The sequence below is a fragment of the Thamnophis elegans genome, chromosome Z, assembly GCF_009769535.1.
Source record: "Thamnophis elegans isolate rThaEle1 chromosome Z, rThaEle1.pri, whole genome shotgun sequence".
NCBI classification, from domain to species: domain Eukaryota; kingdom Metazoa; phylum Chordata; class Lepidosauria; order Squamata; family Colubridae; genus Thamnophis; species Thamnophis elegans.
In genome coordinates this window covers 41,776,708-41,801,439 of record NC_045558.1, presented here as the reverse complement: position 1 = coordinate 41,801,439, position 24,732 = coordinate 41,776,708, and the positions used below count along the sequence as shown (strand labels likewise).

Sequence of the window (24,732 nt, the reverse complement as noted above, 5' to 3'; positions counted from 1 at the left end):
AAGAGAGTAAAAGAATTGAAATGAACTCAGCAAAAAGAACTGATGGCAGGTGGACCAGGGCAGTCATAGAATGGATCCCACTTGATAAAAAGCTTCCTAAAAAGAGACCTAAAGCAAGATAGATTGACAACATCAGCAAGAGTTGCGGGCCCAATTGGCAAAAGGAAGCTCAGGACCATAGAGGTTGGAAATATGCAGAACAGGCCTTCATCTGCAGTGGATACACAATGGCTAAAATGATGATGATGATGATGATATAACTGTTAATGTATATAGTAGTATGCATTTTGCTATGTCTGAATCTGCCAACAAGCCACTTTTTTTTGCTGTATCCCTTCCTGAGTAGATAAATATTCTTTATTAATTTTTTTTACTACATGTTATTTGTGTCTTATATTGGCTAGCCCCATTATCTTAATCCCTCTTCTTTCCATTCTTTCCAAAATTTCTGTTTTATTTCCCATGCCGGTCATATTCAAAATTCCTATTTTGTATTTTGTTGCCCTAACTCTTGATCTTTTGACATTGCCACTATCATTTCTCATTGGATCAGTCCATTTGTATCACGTGTGGTTTTGAGCAGCTGTATAATATATATTGCCAGCTTGCAAGGTCTGTTGCAACTTCAACATAGCTCCGCTAGCCAGGCGATTTAGTCAGGCTAGCCCAGGATGTCATTCATGGCTTCCATAATACTCCTGTGACACTAGGCCACACCATACTTCAGCAGTCCTAGCAATCTCTTACTTTATTCTGTTACCACCTTTCTTTTTGTAAGCCACCCAGAGTCCTTCGGGATTGGGCGGCCTATAAATTTTATAAATAAATAAATAAATAAACAAACAAACAAACAAACAAACAAGGACATGGGGTTGGACTGTGAGATTTTTAATATGCAGTGTTGCCAAATTTAATTTTCTAATTTCAATATGGTATTAGGGATGTACAGTGTATAGTGAAAAATAAGTCATAAGTTGTATACGTTCATTATGTTAGTTGTCTAATTTTTGTCTTTTTTTGTTGGCAATGCACATAATAAACTGAAACTGAAAATTAATTATGGATTGGCTAACCATTTAGATTTGAGTTCTGTACTATTGAATTAATATGTCAAAGAAGACATACAGATAGATAAAGTTACCAGAAAAAAGTGAAGATATGAAATTTCTAAGGATTATACTACATACTATACAAATTATATAAATTCTAAAAGATCTTGTGTATTTTACAGATTCTACCTATTCATTGAAATGCACCAGATTACAGTTAGGATTATCATGGGTGAGTACAGTTATATAAATCTTGAGTTATTTTAGTGTTTTGTAAATTACTTACATTAATACAGCATTGCTTTGAAGTTTCTGTCTGAGCCACACAAATTCTCGAAAACGGCGTCGCACACAAGATGTTTTTCTTGTAAAACACATACTATTTGTCTACAGAAACACAGAATGTGTTAGATACATTAGTTGAGTTTAGTGACACATTATTTTCCCAGAACCAATAATCTGACAATGCAAGATCTTGACAATGTGAATAGTTAGCTAATGAATACTCCATACCTTCATTTCCTAAACTGATTCTGTGTTTCCTAAGAAGCTAACCGGCTTGGATTCTCTGCTCAGCACACTGGAAAACATTCTATCCCCAACTAACCCCCCCAAAATATCGTTTCATGGAAATGGGGAAGATTAAAGAAAAGGATTGAAGCTAAAAATATGACTTAAATATCTATTCCTGAAATACATATTTAAATTCTTAAAATATCTTAAGTGTTTGAAGAAAGGCAACAGAGTACTGTTCTTTTCTAACTCTTACTTTCTTTGTAGTACAGGGTGAAAGACTGGCAGAAAATTTCCACTGACGTTTCTTTCTTGTTTCATCTCTTATCTATTCCTCTGCCAGTGAGTGGGTTCTTACATTTGACAAATGATAACTCTCAATCCAAATAAATAAATAAATAAATAAATAAATAAATAAATAAATAAATAAATAAATAAATAAATAAATAAATAAATAAATAAATAAATAAATAAATCTTAGTAAAAATGTTAAAATATTCAGTATAAATATTCAGCACACAAAATTTCCCAGCTTTTCCATGGCACTAAATCTATTTATATTTCTAGATCTTGATCTAGATCTAAATATATTATTACATCTGTTGGGGTCTCTCAAGGCCTCCCCATGCCCTAGGGATTTTGTGTTCTGCTTCTTGCCATCTACTTTGCCTTCCCCGCACTCAAGCCACCCACTCACTTTTGCCATTTCCACTGCTGCCTTTGACCTCAAGAACTGGGGAATGGCAGAGAATGAAACTGGAAAAAGAAAGCGGCTAGCCTGAATGCAATTCAAGATTTGCAAGGTTTTGTTACTGAAGCAGGCTATTCCTGTAATAAGAACAAAGATGTTGACTTAGGTGTGAAGAGTTATAAAAAGGAACATAATCTAATCAAGAAAATAATTCAGTAAGGCAAAAAAGAAAGGAAAACAGAGAAATCATTAATAATTTATTAAACTTGTATGAAACGAAACTCTGGATGGCTCACAAAAATCAAACAAGCCATCACAATAATATAAATAAAATAAAAAAATAAAAACCACTAATCCCCTTAATATTTTAAATCAAAGATGCACTTGAAAAGAAGGCTCAGCTTTTTATATACCGGCCAGGAATGATTTGAGTAGCAATTTAAACAAGGAAACCTATTGTTTTGCCCTCTATCAGTCTAAAGGTTCAACTTCTATTCATTTTCTAAGGCAGCCTTCCCTAACCTGTAGACTTTAAGAAAACTATAGATCAGATTTCAAAATTCTTAAATTCCAGAGTTAGTATGGCTAGTGGTTCATGACCACTCTCCACATGGTTATCACATATATAGTTCAGAGATTAGAAATACCATTTTCATAGAAGAGTGTAACTACTTACATGAATGAAGATTTCATAATCTATATAGGAATGCCAAAAATCTTCCTTCTGTAACCTGGGATCTCGTACCAATACTGTTACAAATTCCTGCAAGAGCATAATAAAGCAATTAATGGACAAAGAGCCTTAACAAAGCTCTCTTCTCCACTGACTGGAAATGTTTTTGTCACTGTAAGTTATATGTATTAGTAATAATTCTGAAAGAGGAAAAACAACATTCAAACAAATGTAACACCAATCAACTGCTGTAAAAAATAATGACTCATCTATGTGGGTCTGGAAAATTTCTTGTCAACTAGCCAAGGGGGAAATTCTAAGTTAGATAATGCTGTGTATTTCCAACCAGGAAATGTATCTTTCCAAATAAAGGTTTTTGTAATTTTCAATTAGTCTCCTTCAGGCAATAATTGCTGCTGAACAAATGGAAAACAAATGTCACTATTTCTTTACAGCCAACTTGTCATAATAGCCAGAAATACTAAATACCTTTGCTGATGTTGCAAAACAATGTTTAAACTACTGATTAAAAAGGTATTTGTTTAAAAGTTCAAAGTCTTAAGTCTGAGTCTTATTTATTAATCGTTTAATGTATAGCAAATTGCAGTGTAATAAAGAGATGAAAAGCACAGAAAAAAATTACTGTATGCACAACAAGGTCTAATGTGGGCATGGAATAAGTCCAGTAAATGCCATCAAGAGCTGAGCCACAGTGCAAACCCAAATAGGAGAATGTGCATGTATCACTAATTGGTATCCAAGCCAAGATAGATTCTGTAGCCTTGCAGCTTTGGATCTGTCTGTTAAACAGTCTTTCCTCTCCCTCCAAGAATTAGTGGACAGGTTGAAAGAAAGAAGCAGTCTAACCAGGATGCCAAAGGGAAGTAGTCCTCTAAAGACTGGAGTGGAAGCAAAAATGGAAAAAATGTCAGTTAGTTACAAAACATGTTGACAATTCAGCAGTTTTCTTCCTAAAATCATATTCGTTATCATGTTTCCTGCAAGCTCTGTAGTATTTTTTTTTTCATTCTGTTCAATCACATCCGATTCTCAGAGGCTCCCTGGACAGCTTCCTGCAGTTTTCTTGGCAAGGTTTTTCATAAGTTATTTGCCATTGTCTCCTTCCAATGGCTAACAGAAAGCGACTAGCCTAGATTGAACTGGCTGGCTTCATGCTACCTCAATGTCTTAACCACTGTACCAAATTGGTTCTCTAAGAAACCTTTAGGTAAAGGTTCCCCTTGCAATATATGCTAGTCATTCCCAACTCTAGGGGGCGATGCTCACCTCTCTAACCTCGATTAACAATTAGGTCAGAAATTTCACTTGGGGAAAACTTACTTTAAGAAAGTTTAAAAAGTATATTCTACAGAAATATACATGCCAGAGGTCTCCAGCTTTTCTTTGTTTTCAAACCTTAAGAAACAGAAAGTGTCAGTGAAATTTCCTCTGATTGCAACCATACTTTCAAAAGCTATATGGCTCTAAGCATTTCATATTCAGTGAAAAGGGCTTTTTGCCATTTCTTCAGAGTAGCAGTTACACAATCTTCTTCATGTCCTAAGATTCTACAAAAATATCTGAAAAGGGGAAATTGAGTTACACGGTTCATTCATAGCAGTTAGGCACATTTCCACTTTCACTGAGGCCAAAACGTGTTTAGTGTTGTATTTTTAAAATGTAACATGCAGTGTTTACCTGTTTTTCATGCTTTGGGGTCATCTTCAAAGTATGTAAATCAATCTAAAACAGAAAAAGTAGCAAATCCTGGTTAAACACCACTGAAGGAATTAAATCACTTTTTAAATGTTTGCAGTTTTCTTGGCATGATTTTGGAAGTTGTTTGTCATTGGCTGCTTCTTGGAGCTGAGAAAGATTGACTGGCACAAGGTCATCAAGCTGGCTTTGTGCCTAAAGTGAACGAGAACTCAGGGTTTACTGATTTGTAGCCTGGTATTTTAACTACTATATCCAACTGACTCTCTCTTCAGAAATATGCTACCATCGAGAAGGGTATTTTGCCAATTCTGTACTGTGGAGAGAAGTAAAATGGAAAGATACACTGTTGAATCCTGGGGTGGCTTCCAACATTTTAGCAAGGGTTCTCTGCCCGGTTGCTAGGTGGGCATGGCCTAGCTGGCATACTGCCCTCCCCGGACTCCAGAGGCTTTCCTCAAGCCTCCGGAAGGGCGAAAACAGCCCTCTGGAGGCTGGAAAAAGACCCCTTTCCAGCCTTCCAAATTTCCGATATGCCTGTTTTTCACCCTCCACTGAGCCTAAGCGCACGCCCTGCACTTATCTGCATCCAAAAAGAGCCATGTGGAGACTCCTGGAGGGAAGGGGTGGGCAAGAGTGGGATTTGGGGGTTCTCCAAACTGCACAGAATCTTAGCTAGAGGTTCTCCCAAACCCCTGCAAACCCCCAGCAGCCCATTCCTGGTTGAATCCCATGTTGTCATAACAATTTATCTAAATGGCTTTGGCCCAGTTACCTTTTCTCCTGTTTCATATGGTTATTGTAAAGATGAAGTACACTGCCCAAAGCATTTTGGAGAAAAATTAATATAATAAATGAACATTAAAAACACTGTTACTCTCATGCTCGATTATTAGATATTTAAAATATCCCCCTGGCATATATCATGCAATGCACATCTGGGCAGAGTACAAAAAAAATCAACAAAATGAAATAACAAAACATATAGAACAATAGAATGTCGTACAAATTATATGACATTTTCTGAAGGTAGCTCAAAAATACTATTGTGAACGCTTAAATGCCAAGGGGAAAAACATATTTTAGCATACATCTAATTGTACAAAAACTGGTGCATAGTTCATAGGCAGAGAAAAATGTGTTAAAAAGACAGACTTTAAATGAATGCGATACTTTTGTTACCCACATTAAAAATTAGACCCCTCTCTCTTTCCTGCAGTCAAAATATATAGTGTACAGTCAACCTCTATCAGAGCAAATAGGAATGGAGTTTCCCTTAACATTTTCCTTTCTTTGCACTGGGAAAAGTCAGGGAACACAGGTAAAAACACACCACATGCTTTCATAGTTTTCTTGAGATAGGAAGCTGAATTTACATGCTCCACCATGCACACTAGTTTGTCTCCAAATCATGGTGGGAAGTAATACATCAAAATGTATGAGAGCCAAGGTGGCGCAGTGGTTAAATGCAGCACTGCAGGCTACTGCTAGATCAGCAGTTCAGCGGTTCAAATCTCACCGGCTCAGGGTTGACTCAGCCTTCCATCCTTCCGAGGTGGGTAAAATGAGGACCCAGATTGTTGGGGGCAATATGCTGACTCTCTGTAAACCGCTTAGAGAGGGCTGAAAGCCCTATGAAGCGGTATATAAGTCTACTGCTATTGCTATTGCTAAAATGAATAAGAAATTACATTAACTGTGGGAAACAAAGAGGTATGCTATGCCACCCTCTTAGTGCAATCAAAAATCTCTGCCCTTGGATAGAAGATAGTAAACACCAGAAAACATAGGCATGTTTATTATTTCATTGGCTCAAATTTCTTCATGCTTCAACTAAACCACACGCTGGCTGAGAAATTCTGGGTGTTTGGGAAACACTTATCCAGAATGCCCTTTAAGCAGTTGTCGCTCCCTTATCTATCGTGAAGAAGCTATGGATGCTTCCAAGTCACTTTGTAATGAACTATATTAACTCCATGACTAGCCAAAACAGCTTCAAAATGGCACAGTGAGTATAACAGACCTGCTGTCTCCACCAGCCGAGCATGTACCTACAAGACATCACATCTTTTTTTATCTGTCCTAACCAAGTACCACCTCAGTACTAATCAGATCTGAGTGATTTAAGCTTTCTGAAGATTGCCCAAAAATAGCTATAACAAATACCGACTTGCGGTTTTTCAATAGAAAGGTACTTTGTATCTAGATACCATTGTATATCTAGACTGATCCTTGGCCTATCTATATCAGAATGGTTCTTCCAGACTGGGTTTTTTGTAGCCTTCCTGAAAATGCCAGTTTTCAGACATAGGATCTTGTACATGGAAAGTACATTCTGACCACGTCTTCTACACTTAGTGAAAGCAAAAGCTTTTTGCAGAAGTGTTCAATCACATTCTCTGCAAATGCAGCTTAATTATGTTTGCTTAGTCCTTAGTATCGAAAGGATTAAAAACACATCCCAGCCAGTTTTCAGCTGAGTGCAGAAGTAAACAAAATGTTCAGGAACTGAATTAAGAGCATAAGCTAGCAGTTTTAAAATAAAACACAGGTACTAGAACAAGAAATGCTTTATGATCATAAAGCAAAAATTACTAATGCCACTGTACATGAGGTTTCCAGCAGGCTGGTACAATAATGATTATGAGGCACGAGCCTGCTGGACTTATTCATCATATCTTGTGACACACTAAGTATTTATCATGAGTACTGCACAAGGTAAGTTGGAAAATTGTTGCCAATCCCCTGCCAAGATCTTCTGATATCTTATTCATTTCATGACAGCTATCCAGCCAGCATTTACTACTTTGTTCCTTTGGAGGGGGGGATTAATTGCATGATGGCCAAAGTAGGTTCTTGTATCATCTCAAATAGGTTGTGGAAAGCATATTTTACCTCAAGCTTGTTTGGTTCTATAAAGCAGTGGTCCCTTTTTGGCACCAGGGATCAGTTTCCTGGAAGACAATTTTTCTATGGAACAGAACAGTTTACGTTTCACTGGCTTGCCCACCTCTCACCTCCAACGTGCGGCCCAGTTCCTAACAACCCATGGACCTATAAAGAAACCCATGCTTATACCCAGTTTATGTAAAACTGAACTTGCAACACAGCAGCTTAAGATGGTCTTAATTTTGGTTCACATATCATGGCAAAACCATGGCTAGAACAGAAAAAGTCCAAAACAAACTATCATTTCATACTGCCTTTACATTGTCTTTACTTACAATCTTAACGTGACTTCCCAATTCTCATGTAATGCTATGTTCAACCACAATGGATCTCACAAACAGTAATAATGTGGTTGATAAGTTTAATGCTGAATGATTAAATTAGCTTTTATATCGTCAGCATGACCTCCTCACCTGATTTCTCTCCCTCTCTCTCTCCCCCCTCCCCCCGCTACCCTCCCCCTCCCTCCCCCCGCTACCCTCCCCCTCCCTCCCCCCTTTTCCCCCCTCCCCTCCTCTCTCTTTTGCCTTCTCCCAGAGTAGAGACATTGCGAAAACACATCTTTCTGAGCTGCTTTTTTTCACCTCAGAATTGATTCAGAGGTGGGATGCTCTCAGTTCGGCCAGCACATGCACAAGCAAACCAGTAGTAAAAAAAAATGGAGACCCACCACTGAATTGATTCCTAACAAGCTGCAAGATCACAAAATCAGCTATTACATTAACTTGTTGATTAGAAGTTTTGGCCCATTCACAGCTACTATGCAAAACTGACAAGACCCTAATAAGTTTCATCCTAAAGGCTTTTGTTTGCCTCTTAAGTACAAGGTAAACAGCTGATGTTACCATATTCCTTTTAATGTGTAGTCCTCATAGTGTGCTTTCTTACTTCTTGCAATATCCACCTCTCCAATGAGTCTAAATACAAACATTAATTTCCATTTGATAATTATTTTAGCATTAGGGTTAGGATTTTGAAGGGCAGGAAAGAATGTGTATGTGGTGGGAGAAGCTATAAGAGGTACCTTTTCCCCTAACTTCTTATGACTGTTTCAAAAACCTTTCCCAGTTTTGGACTTACTTTACTGTTTGGAATTCATTCAAGTTGACTGGAGTCATATTTTTCTGGTGATATAAATACAGATAATCCTTTGCTTATAATCATTTGTTTAGTAACCATTCAAAGTTACTGTGGCACTGAAAAACATTATTTAAAGCTGATCCTTGTATTAACTTCATCAGTGGCATATGGTCACATGATCTGATTTGGGTACTTGGCAATAATCACACATTTATAATGATTACAGCATCCCACATCACAGGATTGCCACTCGTGACCGTCCTAGCCAGCAAACAAAGTCAACAAGGTAAGTCAGCAAGTTGCAGTGACCTGATATCTTGCTTAATGATTGGGCTGCTTAAAGACAAATTTCCCAGTCCTTATTATGATTGACATCAATCATAAGTAGCATGGAGTAGCAATAGCATTTAGACTTATATACCACTTCACAGTGCTTTACAGCTCTCTCTAAGCAGCTTACAGAGTCAGCATATTGCCACCAACAATCTGGCTTCTCATTTTACTGACCCCGGAAGGATGAAAGGCTGAGTTGAGCCTGGTGAGATTCGAACTGCCAAATTGCTGACAGTTAGCAGAATTAGCCTGCAATACTCCATCCTAGCCAGGTATCTTAACTATTACACCAAATTAGCCCTCACCTTGATCTAATCTCCGGCCTACACAGTTTCTCAAATTTAGCAATTTTCAGATCTATGAATTTCAACTCCCAGACTTACCCAGCTAGCAGGGCAAATTTGCAGTCCGTGCATCTAAAAGTTGCCAAGGTTGAGAAACAATGTTCCAATATATAAAGCAGATGACCTCTTTCAGGTCCCTAGTAAAAAGGTATAAAAGGGAAAATCCCATTGTTTTGAGGAATAATGCTGATTTTAACTATACACTGCCCAGTGAGTTTCAAATTTAACTAGCTTAAATCAGTCATAATTCTAGTGTTTTTTTAAACAATTATAATTTTAAGTTAATTTAAACAAATTATTTTATGTTTCTCATTTTTCCTTTATATTTTTTTTAGTTCTCATTCTTAGTTTATGCTATTGAATAGATAAGGAAGGAATATTTTTCAAAAAGTAGGGCTATTGCCAATGAATTCTGTACTTCCTATTTGCAAAATATTCAAAGAGAATATACTTATACAATGTAGTGATTAGGACTAAAAATATTATGAATTTCTTTTTTTTTAGACAAGCAATTGTTAAACATTTATGGACATTGTGTTGGAAGTATAAAAATATTTATGGATGAAAGTTATTTAATCTCTCATTAGATTCTATCTAGTCAGTCTAAGAAGTACCAAAAGAATGATGTTGACATAATTCAACATCATACATTCATGTGACAACAGCAAACAGCATTTTCATATTCTTTTGGTAGTTAGCCAGAGAAACAGTAATCTGTGTTGTGTTTATGCAAGGTAACTGACTAAGGAAGTAGAACCTCAAGGTAAAATAAGGTTCAAAAGAGAACAAATAAAACATTTTTAAGTAGGTAAAGTATATCGAATTGCTGCATTTCTATATTCACTCACCATTAAGCCTTTTGATAATTCATGAAGCAAAAAATAAATATCAAAACAATCTAACAGAAATGAAAGCAGGTAAACACATGCTAGCCATGCACTTAGATATCTTTTAGATGAGTGTACCACATTGTGTAATGTATGAAAGACTTACAGTAAAATGAGAAATATCTTAATTATGTTGCTTTGCAATCCCTGTTTGTTTTATTTCTGATGATTGGACAATGCTAAAGGTAAAGAGGTATTTGTAATTAAAGAGGTATTTTGGGGTTGAAAAAATATTTACAGACCCCTCATATCCGGGATATAAATTGTTTCAACTTCTCCCCTCAAGATGCTGCTATAGGACATTGTATGGCGAAACTAGACATAGGGACAGTTTCTTCCCCAATGCCATCACACAGCTGAATACCTAATTCTTACAGTACTGTCTAATGTCTATGTACATTTACCCATGCTGTATGGCTATAATGGCTATTATATCCTCATCATCATCTTTACTATCCCTTCTTATTGATATTATTACGATGATGGTGATTAAACTATTGCTTTGCAGGTACACTGTAAGCTTCTGCATTGGAGATAAACTCCCTCTGTGTCTAATCACACTTGGCCAAAGGAAGTGTTCCATTCCATTCCATTAAAATGCTACATTATGGATGAACATACTAATACCTCTAGGCTATGAATTTGCACTGACTTATGAGGGAAAGGTCCTCCATTGACTTAATGAGCATTGAACTGTTTAAAGTGTTCTTGATTTCTGTGAACACAGACTTCCACTCCCCCCCTCCCCGGATTGGACTAGATGTGACTGTCACATTAGAAACTGAAATATAAGTGTATCAAATGCAAAGAAAAGATATCAATAAATCTATTGGTGAGAACCGAGACTATTGCAGATGCATTATGCCCTTTAGCCTACTCTGATTTGTAGCATAGTTGAAAAATTGAGAATTTGTAGGGGCTTTCAGGTATTTGCTCCCTGGCCAAGTTTGTCAACTTAGAGATGACAAGTCACATATTATGCATTTAGTGGAGAGTAAACTTATGAAGGCACGCCCTAGTGCCTCCAGAGCTTCACCCTAGAGGCACTAGAAGTGCCTTCATCAGTTTACTCTCCACTAAATGCATAATATGTGACTTGCCGTATCTATAAGCTTGCCATGTGACTTGCCAACTGTGTCTGCACACGTGTTGAGGGGGACAGTGGAGATATTCCAAGGAAAGTGCTGTGTTGCAGCCAATCACTACTTTGATCTTCTTATTCCCATGTAGAGTTCAAAGACATTGTGCTAAGAAAAAGTTGAATGGAGAAATCAGTATTCAGAAATGAAAGTACAGCAAGACAGACAAGCTTTACAATAAAAGCACTGGCTCAAAGTCACTTCAAAGTGCAAAACGGGCAGCAAATAAATTTAATAATAATAGACTGGCTAGCTGCTACAAAGAGACTGACTACAAACAATGGCATGACAAAGTAGCAACAATGGGGCATAGAAAGATCTGCATTTCTCTGAAAGCAAGAACTGATAGGACCATAAAATGGAGAAAGTAATAGAAAATGAAGAACAGAGAAGCACCTGCCACATAACAGATTTAGCAAATGTCAATGAGAAAAAAACAAAAAAGTCTGCATAGTAGACTTGGACTACCTGGAGACACAAGAATAGGAGAGAAAGAAATGGAGAAGATAACAAAATGGAAATAGAAAGACAAAGGAAGCAAAGTACCGTATATACTCGAGTATAGGCCGACCCGAATATAAGCCGAGGCACCTAATGTTACCACAAAAAACTGGAAAAGTTATTGACTCGAGTATAAGCCTAGGGTGGGAAATGCAGCAGCTACCGGTAAATTTCAAAAATAAAAATAGATACCAATAATGTTTTTGAATATTTATTTCAAAGAAAAACAGTAAACTAGCGGTGTATTCAATGAAATACTTCACTCACCTCATGATGCTGATGTCCCGCTGTGATGATGATGTCCCGTGCAGCCGCGGGAGCGATGTCCCGCCTCCTATGACACACGGCACAGTGATTCATCATTGGATCACTGTACCAGAGGAGGTGGGACATCGCTATGTGGCTGCTTGCCATAACAAGGAGGAGGTGGGACATCGTTGCAGAGCGGCAGGAGGGGGAGGAAGGGGAATCGTAAGACAGCCCTGCATTACATTAGAACGTGAGGAGGGGGGATGGTGCGGTGCGCGCTGCGTGGCAAACTGACACAGAGGGAGGGGAAACTCACAGGGGCACTGGGCCATTCACGAGTGTCACCCAGCGGCATGGCCCCGCCCCTTTTTCTCCTCCATTTCGGGCAAATTTTTCACTGACTCGAGTATAAGCCGAGGCGGCTTTTTTCAGCCCAAAAAGTGGGCTGAAAAACTAGGCTTATACTCGAGTATATACAGTAGTACAGCACAACTTACAACAGTTTATTTAGTGACGATTTGAATTTACAACAGCACTGGGGAAAAAAGTTATGAACATTTTTCACAATCACTGCAGCATCCCCATAGTCATGTGATCCACAATTCAGATGTTTAAGATATTTATAATGGCTGCATTGTCCCGAGGTCATGTGATAACTTTTGTGACCTGACAATAAATGGGAAATCCAGATTAATTTAACAACTGTATTACTAAGTAGTGTAAGGATTTACTTAAATAACTATGGCAAGAAAGCAAAATGGGGTAAAACTCACTTAACAACTGTCCCGCTTAGCAACAGAAATTTTAGACTCAATTGTGCTTGTAAGTTGAGGACTAACTGTACAAATAGTAAGGTGTTCGTGGGTGCAATTGCAAAAGTCGCTTTATTCAGAATAACTAACGTTCTGCAACAATGCCCTTAATCCGCCTGTCCCAGGTCATTGGTAATGACTTGTAGGTAGACTAAAATGCCAAATCCAGTGTGAATGGTGTAACAAACCAAAATAATAAATTATTGTTATTCAGATCATATTTCATTTTTAACTAAGGTTGCCAGATTGGAAAGCTGAGAATGATTAAAGGAAAGAAGACACTTGTCAGTTATTTACTGTAGACCTCTCTACTGTTTCTCTGTGAGGAATTCAAATCAACCGGTGAATGCCTGGTTTTGCGTAGGATTCTTCGGCTACATTCTTCACCAATGCTCTATACCCAATTCAAAAAGCTTTTTCTATTTGAGATTGCATTTTCTTATCTCATCTTAAGCAGACATCATAATAACTGAGATCACACCATAGGCTAAGCCACAAAAACTATTTACAAACCAAAGTGGTTGAGTCTGCAAAACATAACAAGCCAAAACCAAAAATATCACATGTCAACTTCATACAATGTGAGAAGTCAGAATGAATTTATTTTTATCATATTTGAATTTAGAAACCTGTTCTGAATGTAAGCAGAATTTTCAGCTTTTCCTACTTAAGAAACCATGCAGGTTGTTAAGTAGAGCATGGGGTATCTGTGGGATGAGGGACACTCTGGAATGCCTACCTCTGGCCAGGCTTACCTGACACAGATCTTGCCCACTCTTTGAAGCAACCTGGGCTCCTCTTCCTATATCTCAGGGTCTTTGCAATCCTTAACCTATTTTACACACACACACACACACACACACACACACACACACACACACACACACACACTAGGTCATTGAAGGTTTTAGGTTTGTTTCCCATCCCACTGGGCCCTACAATCTTTTCCCTACCCCCATCTCACACTTATCTTTGGAAGATCCCCAGAGTTTGTGTTGGAGAAGGAGGCACGGCTGCTTCACCCCTCAGCATCCCTGCATATAGTCAGGAACAGTTCCATCCCCAAGCCACATGATTTCATGGTGGCAGCAGCCCCAATTGTTGGAGCAGTTACAATCCATTGCAACTGCTTCAAAACTGGTGTTTGCAAATGGGATGGAGTTTTATGGCCCACAGGTGGCTTTTCTATGCCATCTTGACTCTTCTCTGTCCCTGCACTTTGAAACAGCATCTGTCTAGAGACATGAATGATTCCCATTCTCCAAATGTTCTAGGAAGCTCTTAAGAAAGATGTAGGTCTGTTCTCAGATCTGTTGTTAACATATCATTTATATAATTTTATCCAAACAATGATGACACTTTTGAATTATGTATTCTTTTAAATACTGTATGTCACTTGGATTCATTTGAGGAGGGGGAAATTAGCTTTGAAATTCAATAAATGAAATAACAAATCCATTATTGCAATACTGTAAAAGATTAAGGCTGTACATGCTATGAATAAAACTACACTGCTATTACAAAACTGTGGGGAAAAATAGAATCTGTAAAATGCAATAATATGACATTATTTATTTAGCCATATTTCTATATAGTTTCAGCAGTTAAAGAATTCAGGGGAATCAATCTGTCAGATGTTTGTAATGGTCTCATTATCTCCTGCCAGTTTTACAAAGCTCCTGAAAGGAGCTTTAAATTACCTACATTCATGCAGGGCTAACTCCACTGTAAAGCTACTTGCCCACCTGGAGTAAAATAATCCAGTCTCCATCTAGACTGAAATTTTATACCTGTGTAAACAAATGATAGGGAAAGAAAACTAAAATAGATCTGGTGTTCTTTTGTATGCCTTCTTTGACATAGTATTTAGAGGCCAAAATAATGGATGATTTGAAAAGAATTAAGAAGAATTAGGATAGAAGCTTATGAGTTTCATTGAAGCCTTGCCTTTCCCTCTCTCAGATTCAAGTACTAGTAACAAGACAATTTATATTGTCTAAAATCCAACTGATTTCAAAGAGATTTCTATGGCAGAACTTAAGTTCTCTAATATGGAACCAAGATCAGCTTGAGTTACCTTGCTTCCACTGTGAATCTGCTCACAACTCTATATGAGTTGTCTATGAGCCAATCTTTCTCAAGTTGTCACATTTGTTGCGAAAACCTCTAGTCCAACACAGATGGACAAAGTAGGGAATACAGTGAACCTTCAGGGAGAGAGGAAACACAGGGACAAGTTACGACACATATTTGGATAACCAATAATATGTGCCAATTTTTAAGGTGAAATGTGATAAACATCCAGGAAAATCTGTGATGTCACATGTTAAACAGTTCTCGAGAAAAAAATAAATAGTAATGTAAATACAAAAAAAAAAGAAATTCTTTTTCTTTTTAAACCTAAGTTCAGAAAATAACAAACTAATCAAACAAAGCATGTATAGATGAGCTTGGCAATTTCCTATGAATGTTGATTCACTTAGCTCACCATTCAAAAAATGAAACACCAATGGAACTGATTTATTTCAATGACTGAAATGGGAGAGGCATGCAACTGCCGTTTTCCGAGCTAGGAGAGCTCATGTTAAATAGTGATTACAATGTCAAAATAACACAGAAGAGTTTTGGATTCAAGTCTCCAATAAATTGTGAAGCTTTCAGTAGAAACAAAAATATTTGCCTACTTTAGGGAATTCAGAAACTTGAAGACTATTTTTGACATTTTAGTTGTCTGCTAAAATGTTGCACTAATAAGGTATTTTTTACTTTTATGTTGTGGATTTTTGATAAGGATAAAATTATAAAAGATGAAAAATATGTACACTGCCTAATGAAATATGAATCAAGTATTAACACTCAACATAAGAGGCCTTTTTGTCTTATTAATAGGGATAGAATAAATCCATAAAATATTTAACAATTACAAACTCAGAATGCCACTAAATGGACACCAACCCTGAATTCTCTCCTATAATACAGTTATGTTTGGTTTACAGACTATCCTAACCCTTAGATCTGAATTATTAAAACCCGATACCTGTATTAACATGAAACATTATGCCCACAGACATCTATGCAACATGCTAAGCCAATTTTATCATACACTAATCCAGTCATGGGATACAAAAATTTTTACTACCGGTTCTGTGGGTGTGGCTTGGTGGGCATGGCATGACTTGGCGAGTGTGGCAGGGGAAGGACACTGTAAAATCTCCATTCCCACCCCACTCCAGGGAAAGGATACCGCAAAATCCCCATTTCCTCCCAATCAGCTGGGACTCAGGAGGCAGAGAATAGATGGGGACAGAGCCAGTCAGTGGTGGTATTTACTGGTCCTCCAGACTATTCAAAATTTCCATTACTGGTTCTCCAGAACTGATCAGAATCTGATGAATCCACCTCTGCACTAAACAATGGACTATATAAACTTTAGCCTAACCTAACATGCTGTGAAAAACGACGACCACATGAACTCATGAAATGGCTCTGTTATTAACATCTCTCCATCTATCATTTTCTTTTCTTACTCTAATTCTGCTTTTATAGCTTTTAATGTTCTAATAATTATTTTATTATGATTTTAGGTAATGATTGTTTTATTTACTTATGGTTTTACTTGACTGATGTATGGTACATAATTTCTATGAGATCGGGCAGCCATATAAATTTGATTAATAAACAAACTACCCTACTTTATATCAAGATGGGAGATAGGTGAATGTGGATGTCTTGGCTTTCTTCATATAATCATGTCTTCAGCAGCCTGAAGTTTCTCTAGTTTTCTATCCTTCAATCAATCCTAAAGAAAAAAACTTTTTGCTGAGCTCTTTCAATAGCAATACTTCTTGAGCAATTAGAGAATGTTTCCTTCCTCTCAAGAAATATAGACACATGATCTACTGTATTTTTCTGTCCCCCCCCCCAAAAAAAAACTAGTGGAGAATTTTGAAAAACCCTTTTTTCCGAAAAAACTTCAAAAATATTATTTTTCTAGTTTTATTCCTGAAGATAAGTAGTACACAATGTACACGCTGTCTTCACAGCTGAAGTAGGCAGTTGAATTGTTAAAAGATGATTTACTGGCTGTTTTTTTGGAAATTGAAGAGATGTAATATAAAAGATATCAGTTGGATATAGGTGGGTAGGTGTAATTTATTATCCCGTCTGTATTATTTTTATAAATAACTCAAGATGCTAAACATATCTAAGACTCTTTCCTCCTCATATTTTCCACACAACAAAACACTGTGAGATGGGTTGGGTTGACAGAGAGTGACTGGCCAAAAGTCACCCAGCTGGCTTTTATGACTAAAGTGATACTAGAACTTAGTCTCCTGGGTTCTAACTTGGTGCCCTAACCACTAGACCAAACTGGTCTAATGCCACAAAATATATTCTATTCTCAAGTAATGATTTGGATGAGAGAATAAATGGGGAACTCATCAATTTGCAGATGACACCAAACTGGCAGAAATAGCCAACACTCCAGAAGATAGGCTTAAAATACAGAAGGATCTTGACAAACTTGAACATTGGGCACTATCTAATAAAATGAAATTCAATGGTGAAAAGAGTAAGGTTCTACATTTAGGCAACAAAAACGAAATGGACAGGTACAGTATAGGTGGTACCTTGCTCAGTAGTAGAAACTGTGAAAGGGATCTTGGAGTCCTCGTGGACAACCATTTAAATATGAGCCAGCAGTGTGCAGCAGCTGCCAAAAAAGCCAACACAGTTCTAGGCTGCATAAATAGAGGGATAGAATCAAGATCACGTGAAGTGTTAATACCACTTTATAATGCCTTGGTAAGGCCACACTTGGAATAATGCATTCAGTTCTGGTCGCCACAATGTAGAAAAGATGTGGAGACTCTGGAAAGAGTGCAGAGAAGAACAACAAAGATGATTAGGTGACTGGAGGGTAAAACATATGAAGAACAGTTGCAGGAACTGGGTATGTTTAGTTTAAGAGAAATAAAGACTAGGGGAGATATGATAGCAGTGTTCCAATATCTCAGGGGTTGCCACAAAGAAGAGAGAGTCAGACTATTCTCCAAGGCACCTGAGGGTAGAACAAGAAGCAATGGGTGGAAACTAATCAAGGAGAACTGAGGAGAAATTTCCTAACAGTTAGAACAATTAATCAGTGGAACAGCTTGCCTCCAAAGTTGTGAATGCCCCAACACTGCAAGTCTTTAAGAAGATGTTGGATATCCATCTGTCTGAAACAGTATGAGGTTTCCTGCCTAGGCAGGGGGTTGGACTAGAAGACCTCCAAGGTCCCTTCTAACTCTGCTATTGCATTATTGTATTAATTGACAAGTTGTATTGTACTTATCACCTGTATTAATATTCCTTTGTAAACTGCTGCCTCGGTATGGAATTGTCAGTTACACAAGATGCTAAAGTTGCTTTGCTTAACCTTTGGACAATCCCTTGTATCTAGAAACAGAACTTTAGTTTATTGCTAAGTACATCAAATGGTATTTGGCCAGTCTGTTCAATTTACGTTAAACTGTCATAGCATAAGAGGAATCTAGATGTGTTCAGTTGAATATCTGTATTAAACCTAATCACATATTTTAAGTCAGGTTGCCTTGAGAGCACAACAGATTGAGAGACCGCCTTCTGCCGATTACCTCCCTAAATCGACCAATCAGATCGCACAGACTGGGCCTCCTCCGAATTCCATCTGCCAGTCAATGTCGACTGGCGACCACACGGAGGAGAGCCTTTTCTGTTGCTGCCCCGACCCTATGGAACGAGCTCCCCATGGAGATCCGCACCCTCACCACGATCCAGACCTTCCGCGCAGCCCTTAAGATCTGGCTCTCCCAGCAGGCCTGGGGATAGGCTTCCAATTACCCGCCCGAGTGTTTGATTGCTGAATGAAAGTTGTGTTTTATTATTTTTCTTTTGTTCACAAAGTGTTTGTTTTGACCTTGCACTTCCCCTCCCCTGTGGTTGTAAGCCGCCCTGAGTCCCCTCAGGGAAAAGGGCGGCATATAAATCCCAATAAAACCTAAACCTAAAACCTAAACCTAAAACAGATTGCACAGCATATCAAGGGCCCTATTCCAAAGCAAAGTTCATTTTTATAGGGTGGAGGTTCAGCTGGTATTTTAATGGCTCAAATGGGCATCTTAATCTTCTACAATTTTTAAGGCACCTATGTTGCTCTTAAGATTCCCCCAATCCTCCTAAATGCCAGGCTGCAATCTATAGTTCCACCTACTATAGGAAGGATTTGGGGGCATCAAACAGGGTGCCAATAAACCACACTTTTTGTTCTCCTGCCTTAGCTTCTTTTCTTCAGGCCCTTTATCTAGTTTCCAAATACACAATTCCATTGGGAATGGAAAAGGAATGAGTGAACTATTAATAGGCTTATCTCTGAAGAGATTACTGGATCTTGAGAAAAAACAAAATGGGAAAAAGAACTTATATTCAACAAAATGAAGATGAGGATTTGTTTAAGATGGAGCAGAGATAAATTCTAAAAAAGGAGGTTCAAGATTCTGATACTATACTCTACAACAATAAAGAGCACTTTAGGAATCCCTTACCTACCACACAGAACTGACACATCATTAGATAAGACTGTGGTTGAATGGCACTAGCAACAATGCTTGTCAACTCTTATTAAAATAGTTAGTAAATATGAATATCATATTTATATAATACACGCAGCCAAAGACGTATAAGAGTGTATATCAATTTATACACAAGCAGTTCTATCAGCTTGCCTGAAATAATTCTGAGCATGTTTGGTGTAGCAGTTAAAATGCTGGCCCACAAACCTGGTGATCATAAATGCTAATCCCACCTGAGGCACAATGCCAGTGAGGTAACCTTGGGCCACTCACACTCTTTCAATTTAGGAAGCAAGCAAAGGCAATCCCCTTCCAAATTCTAGTGAGGAAAACAGCAGGGACTAATGCTGGACTCTTCAAGAATCGACAATGACATAAATGCATACAATTTGTGATGAGCTCTTCTCACAAGCATTGAAAGCATTAATACAAAATACACAATATTGGGAAGTGGAAGGACAATTGTACCCATCCATTTCATACATTAATTTAATGTAAAAAAATACAAAAATCCTTCACAACCATGCAACATTAAGAGCAATTTTAATAATATTTTTTAAATATAGGGTGTTTTTTAAAAAAGATTATTTAAAATATATATATATATATGTTATCCAAACCTCTTGCATGATGAAGAGTTCTGGAGAATTCAGCTAAGGATTGGGTGTTCTCTTCATATATTCATTTTAAAAAACCTTCTTAAATGGGCTAGAAGGCCTCCAAGTTCCCTTCCAGCTCTATTCTATTCTAATCTAATCCTCTTCTCTTTCCTTTCATTTCTATTTCAAATGAACATGTTAGACTCATACTAGAAATTTAGCTATATACATGAGATAGAGGCAAGGAGTTTAGCTCTGCTGTGCAGCCCATGTTCCAAGTTTGAATATATATATAAGACTTTTATTTGCAGAAAGCAGGTCATCCCGTTGTCTTCAGCAATTTTCTTATTATTTGATTTCTGTTTCTTGCTTAGTTCATATTTTGAGAAAGGCTATTTTATCTCCAAATAGTACACATTTATTTCTATTCACTCAGGAAAATTAATTTAAACTGACTCTGGAAAGCCAACATCTCTCTCTTAATAATTGAATGGGTTTTAAATCTGTATATTTATTTATACCAGATTATCATTTTCTTTTCTTTACAACACATTTTAAAAGATGATTATTTTCAATGGGCTTTTTAGTTTTGATCACACCACAGAATAAATTTGCCTATATAATCTATGAGAGGTGGAAGAAATGGTGTCTTGCAGCATTGAGGTTAAACTTATTCAGTAAAAATTAATTGCATCAGACTCCAGGATAGCATTTTTATATAGTTTCCAGTATGCTTTTCACGAATGTGAAATTCGGGGGGGGGGGGAATCTAAGTCTACTCCTCCTTTGATAAATTCGCCTCCTTATTTCTTAAAGTCAGCACTGTAATAATAACAGAGGAGGAATGAATCATAGTGACGTCCTTCCAAACAGATGCACCCAGGAGGAGCAGAGGAAATCATACCGCTCTCTGTTATTATAATCATTATTCTCTTTGACTAATCTTTTCACCCTGAGCCTAACCATCAGATACCAGGAAATAAAACTGTAGTACAAGATTTTATTTTGGACCAATTCTGGTTCTAGTGTTCATTCTATGCGCGGTACTTTCCGGAGCGAATCTTTCAGGGCGGCAAAGGTAACGAAGGAACGGATATTCCTCTATTAAACCACTTTGGTAATGCCAAATCACTATCAAAGCGCAATCAGAGTGAAGCGGCGGAATTAAATCAAATTTAAAAACACGGAGGAAGGACTTCATGCGGGGAAGAAAGAGCGGAGGGTCTCTATCCATTCAGAGACTGGCGATCCAGGATAGCAGCTTCCTCTCTCTCAACCGGTTGCCTTCCTGAATGGATTTTGGATTTCACAATTCTCGCCCAGCGCTGTCTGGGGATAATGGGGCTTGAAGTCTAACCCATTTGGAAGACAGATGTAGTACAAGAATCTAATCGTCGTGCCACTCTACAGCAAGGGCAACCTCGCTGTAGGAAAGGCGATCCCTCACCACGTTGCTGTTATACTTTCCCATCTTTTCGCCATTCCTTTCTTTCCAGCCTCAAATTACTTACCGCGGCTCCGCAGGGGCGAGGGGAACGGGCAAAAATAAGCAGCAACCAGTACGAGTCTCGAGCTCCTCGCGCGCCACCACAAAGCCGACAAATGCAGCAACAGCTGACCGAATCCAGTCGTGGATAAGGACTTTGCATCCACGTGATAGCCGGCAAGAGGCGGGGTTGCCGAGGTTTCGTCATCGCCCGCGGTTGCGCTAAGGTGAGTCGAAGGGAAAAGGCCTGGAAAAGCGCCCAAGACTGGTGGTGGGCGCCTGTGGCTGATTGGAGGAGCCCCGGGTGGTGAAAGTGGTGGGGCCTAAATTATGAGCGGCTGCCCTGGCGCATCTCTCTCTTCCGCCGGTTTGTAGAGTTCAATATTTATTGCTTTATGCATTGATGTTTAAAACATTGGCTGAGCACCACCACCCTGCCCGCCCTTTTCTCACAACGCTGCTCCTTTCAGTTCTTTTCCCCTCCTGGGAATCGGAGGAAAGAGATAGGGACGCCCAGGACCCTTTTAAGCCCCACGGCGCCGTGGAAGAAAGCTATTTAGGAAGCTTGCTCTCGTGATGATTTATTCGAAAACCATCCGCTTTATTGTGTTAAGAACTTCAGAAAATTTAGGGCGTCTTTTGTTGCCGCTGCCTGGGATTCTGGGAGTTGAAGTTTCTGCACGCGGATAACAATGATTTGGGGACGGCATATTCCTGCCCAATCAACTTCATACCACCTCGTGGTGGAATTGATGGGCGTCTACTCTAGTCCAACAGACGCATTAGTACACTGTTAGAGCTGCCATAAAACCGTGAAGCGCAGCCCAATTCATCTGATGTCTTTATATGTATATGTAAATGTGTAAGAAAAATGGCTTGTGAGTCAAATTACTCCACTTATGCCTTGTTCTTTGGAAAAAGCATTCCTCAGAACACCATTCTTTCTTGCTAGTTGGTGTCACGAAGCTCATAAAAGATACTGGAATCAGTGCCTTTTGCTGATAATAATATTTAATTTGCTCGTAAAACCTGTTCAGCCAGCTTATAGAAAGTATCTATTGAAGAATGAGAAAAAACTAATTCCAGGCTAGTGAAGTCCCCCATTAAATTTTAGTCAAATTCACACTTATAGTCTCAAAATCATGGGAGCTAAATCTTTTGATTCCTCAGATCCATTTTGTGTTCAATATTTGTTGCTCAGATAAGTATGCAATATGTACTTTTATTGCATAAAAATATAGAGAGACCTGTAATACAATGGCATTGCTAGCTTTCTTTGTATAAAATGTATGTTAACTCATAACTTGTGTCTCTACCTGGAATCAGTTATTTTTCCTAGATTTTAACTATGTTGCCTGGTGAAGAATTCGTAGAGTTGATGGAAGTTGGTCCCATACATCTCAAATCATATTGAATATGAATATTAATTGCTTCACAGCCAATTTTTCCATTTCCAGAAATGCTATGACTGCCAATTGTGAGCTCATAATAAGCAGCATTTGCATTATCCTGTATGTCTATCACTGAACCAGTATTCCCCCACTCCCACTTACCATGGCATTTTAGATGAACAATAAAGGTCCTACCAATTCCTGCACAGTTGCTATATTGTCGCCTTTAAGCAAAACAAAATTCTGAATAAATATATTAGAAATAGTGAACAGAGTGGTGCAGACCCATTTTTCTCCATTGAAAAATTACAGGTAATCTCCAGGTTATGAGTGTTCTCTTAGCAAATGTTTGAAGTTATGGGAAAAGCACCCCTTAGGGTTTGCAAACAAGACCCGAAACTACGAATCTTGCAGCACCATGGCAATTGTTCACCCTTACAAACAACTGAAGAGGCTCTGCAAAATTTGTACTGCACATTGCTGGCCAAAATGAAGCTTCTGAGGGGAGAATCTGCTTCTCAGAAGCCCCATTTGGGCATCTAGAGGCCTGGCCTGGCCTGTTGCTAGCCGAAATGGAGCTTCTAAGGGGAGGATCCTCTCAGAAACCCCATTTGGACATCCAGATATGGAGCTTCCTGAGGCTGGATCCGGTCCTCAGACGTTCAGTTTGGCCCTTCTTGGGCCTCCTCCAGCCTGTTGCTCACTGAAATGGAGCTTCTGGGGCCTCTGGATGCCTGAACAGGGCTTCTGGGGGCTAGATCCTCCCCTCAGAAACTCCATTTTAACCGGCAACATGCCAGATGAGGCCTCTGGATGCCTGAATGGGGTTTCTGAGGGGTGGCCAAACAGGCCTGGAGAGGCCTTAACGGAACTGCAGAGGGGCGCATGAGACTGGAGACTGCTTGCTAGATTTTTGCAAGGTAAGTGACCCAGCATGGCAGGTCAGATGGAGGAAAGCAATTTAGGGAGCATGAAACGTTTCTGTGGGTCAGGAAGGCCTTGGGTGGTCTTAGGCAGGTGGCCTGTTCCATTAGTAGGCTCCCCATCACCTTCCTCACTCCAAAATACCTCATGTTCACATAATGAGACTCTTATTTGATTAGTGAATGCATGTCTAGAAGGAAGGAGCGATTTTCAAGGTACAAGATTCACTCCCATGAATCCTTGGGTTACAAATTGAATGGGCAGGTTCCATTACATTCATAACTTGGGGACTACTTGTATTACATAACTACCATGTAAAATTTTGTTTTAAGATTTAGCAAAATCTCTGCCCACTCCAGGGATGTGCAGTCACTAGAGGCAGGGGAGGCGGGGCCTCACCAGTCTCCTGAGGGAAAGGAAGAATTTTAAATATTTTTTTTTAAATAATTAAAGCCAGGGTAGTTGCTACCAGATTCAAAGTCACAGTGGCTTGGTGTCTGCTCTCAGTGTTAACTATGGGAGGAGGCCAGAGAACTCAGGGCCTCTTTTGCCTAAGGAATTGTTCACCTTTTAAAAGTTAAGGAGGAGTTAACAAGCGAAAACTTTCATATGCAAAAGAGGCACTGATTCTCCCGCCTCCTGATCGGGGAGCAGCGAATCATGCCTTAGGAGCTTACATTGATCACGCTTACGTTGGGCGGACAAGAGGAGAGTTGAGAGAGTTTCCACAGTTGGAAAAGGTGGATCGGACGGAGGGAGGGGGGCTTTCAAATTTATTGTAATTTAATTTGTAATTTGTAATT

The 24,732-nt window shown here is 38.6% G+C and overlaps 1 protein-coding gene across 4 annotated transcripts in view; it reads right to left on the bottom strand.

The window, feature by feature from the left end:
* SNX10 (sorting nexin 10) overlaps positions 1–21,749 on the bottom strand; it is a 44,116-nt gene extending 22,367 nt beyond the window's left edge. The window contains exons 1-5 of one of the 4 annotated variants that reach the window (XM_032235376.1): positions 21,640–21,726; positions 15,014–15,143; positions 4,625–4,669; positions 2,930–3,016; positions 1,336–1,436 (exon numbers count right to left, since the gene is read on the bottom strand). In XM_032235376.1, the coding sequence (XP_032091267.1) occupies positions 1,336–1,436; positions 2,930–3,016; positions 4,625–4,648 (212 nt within the window). In that variant the 5' untranslated portion in view covers positions 4,649–4,669; positions 15,014–15,143; positions 21,640–21,726. Of the gene's footprint in view, positions 1–1,335; positions 1,437–2,929; positions 3,017–4,624; positions 4,670–7,537; positions 7,613–9,387; positions 9,486–15,013; positions 15,144–21,639 lie in introns of all 4 variants that reach the window. The other 3 variants (XM_032235373.1, XM_032235374.1, XM_032235372.1) reach the window with 3 other exon arrangements.
* Between the last annotated feature and the right edge of the window lie 2,983 nt (positions 21,750–24,732).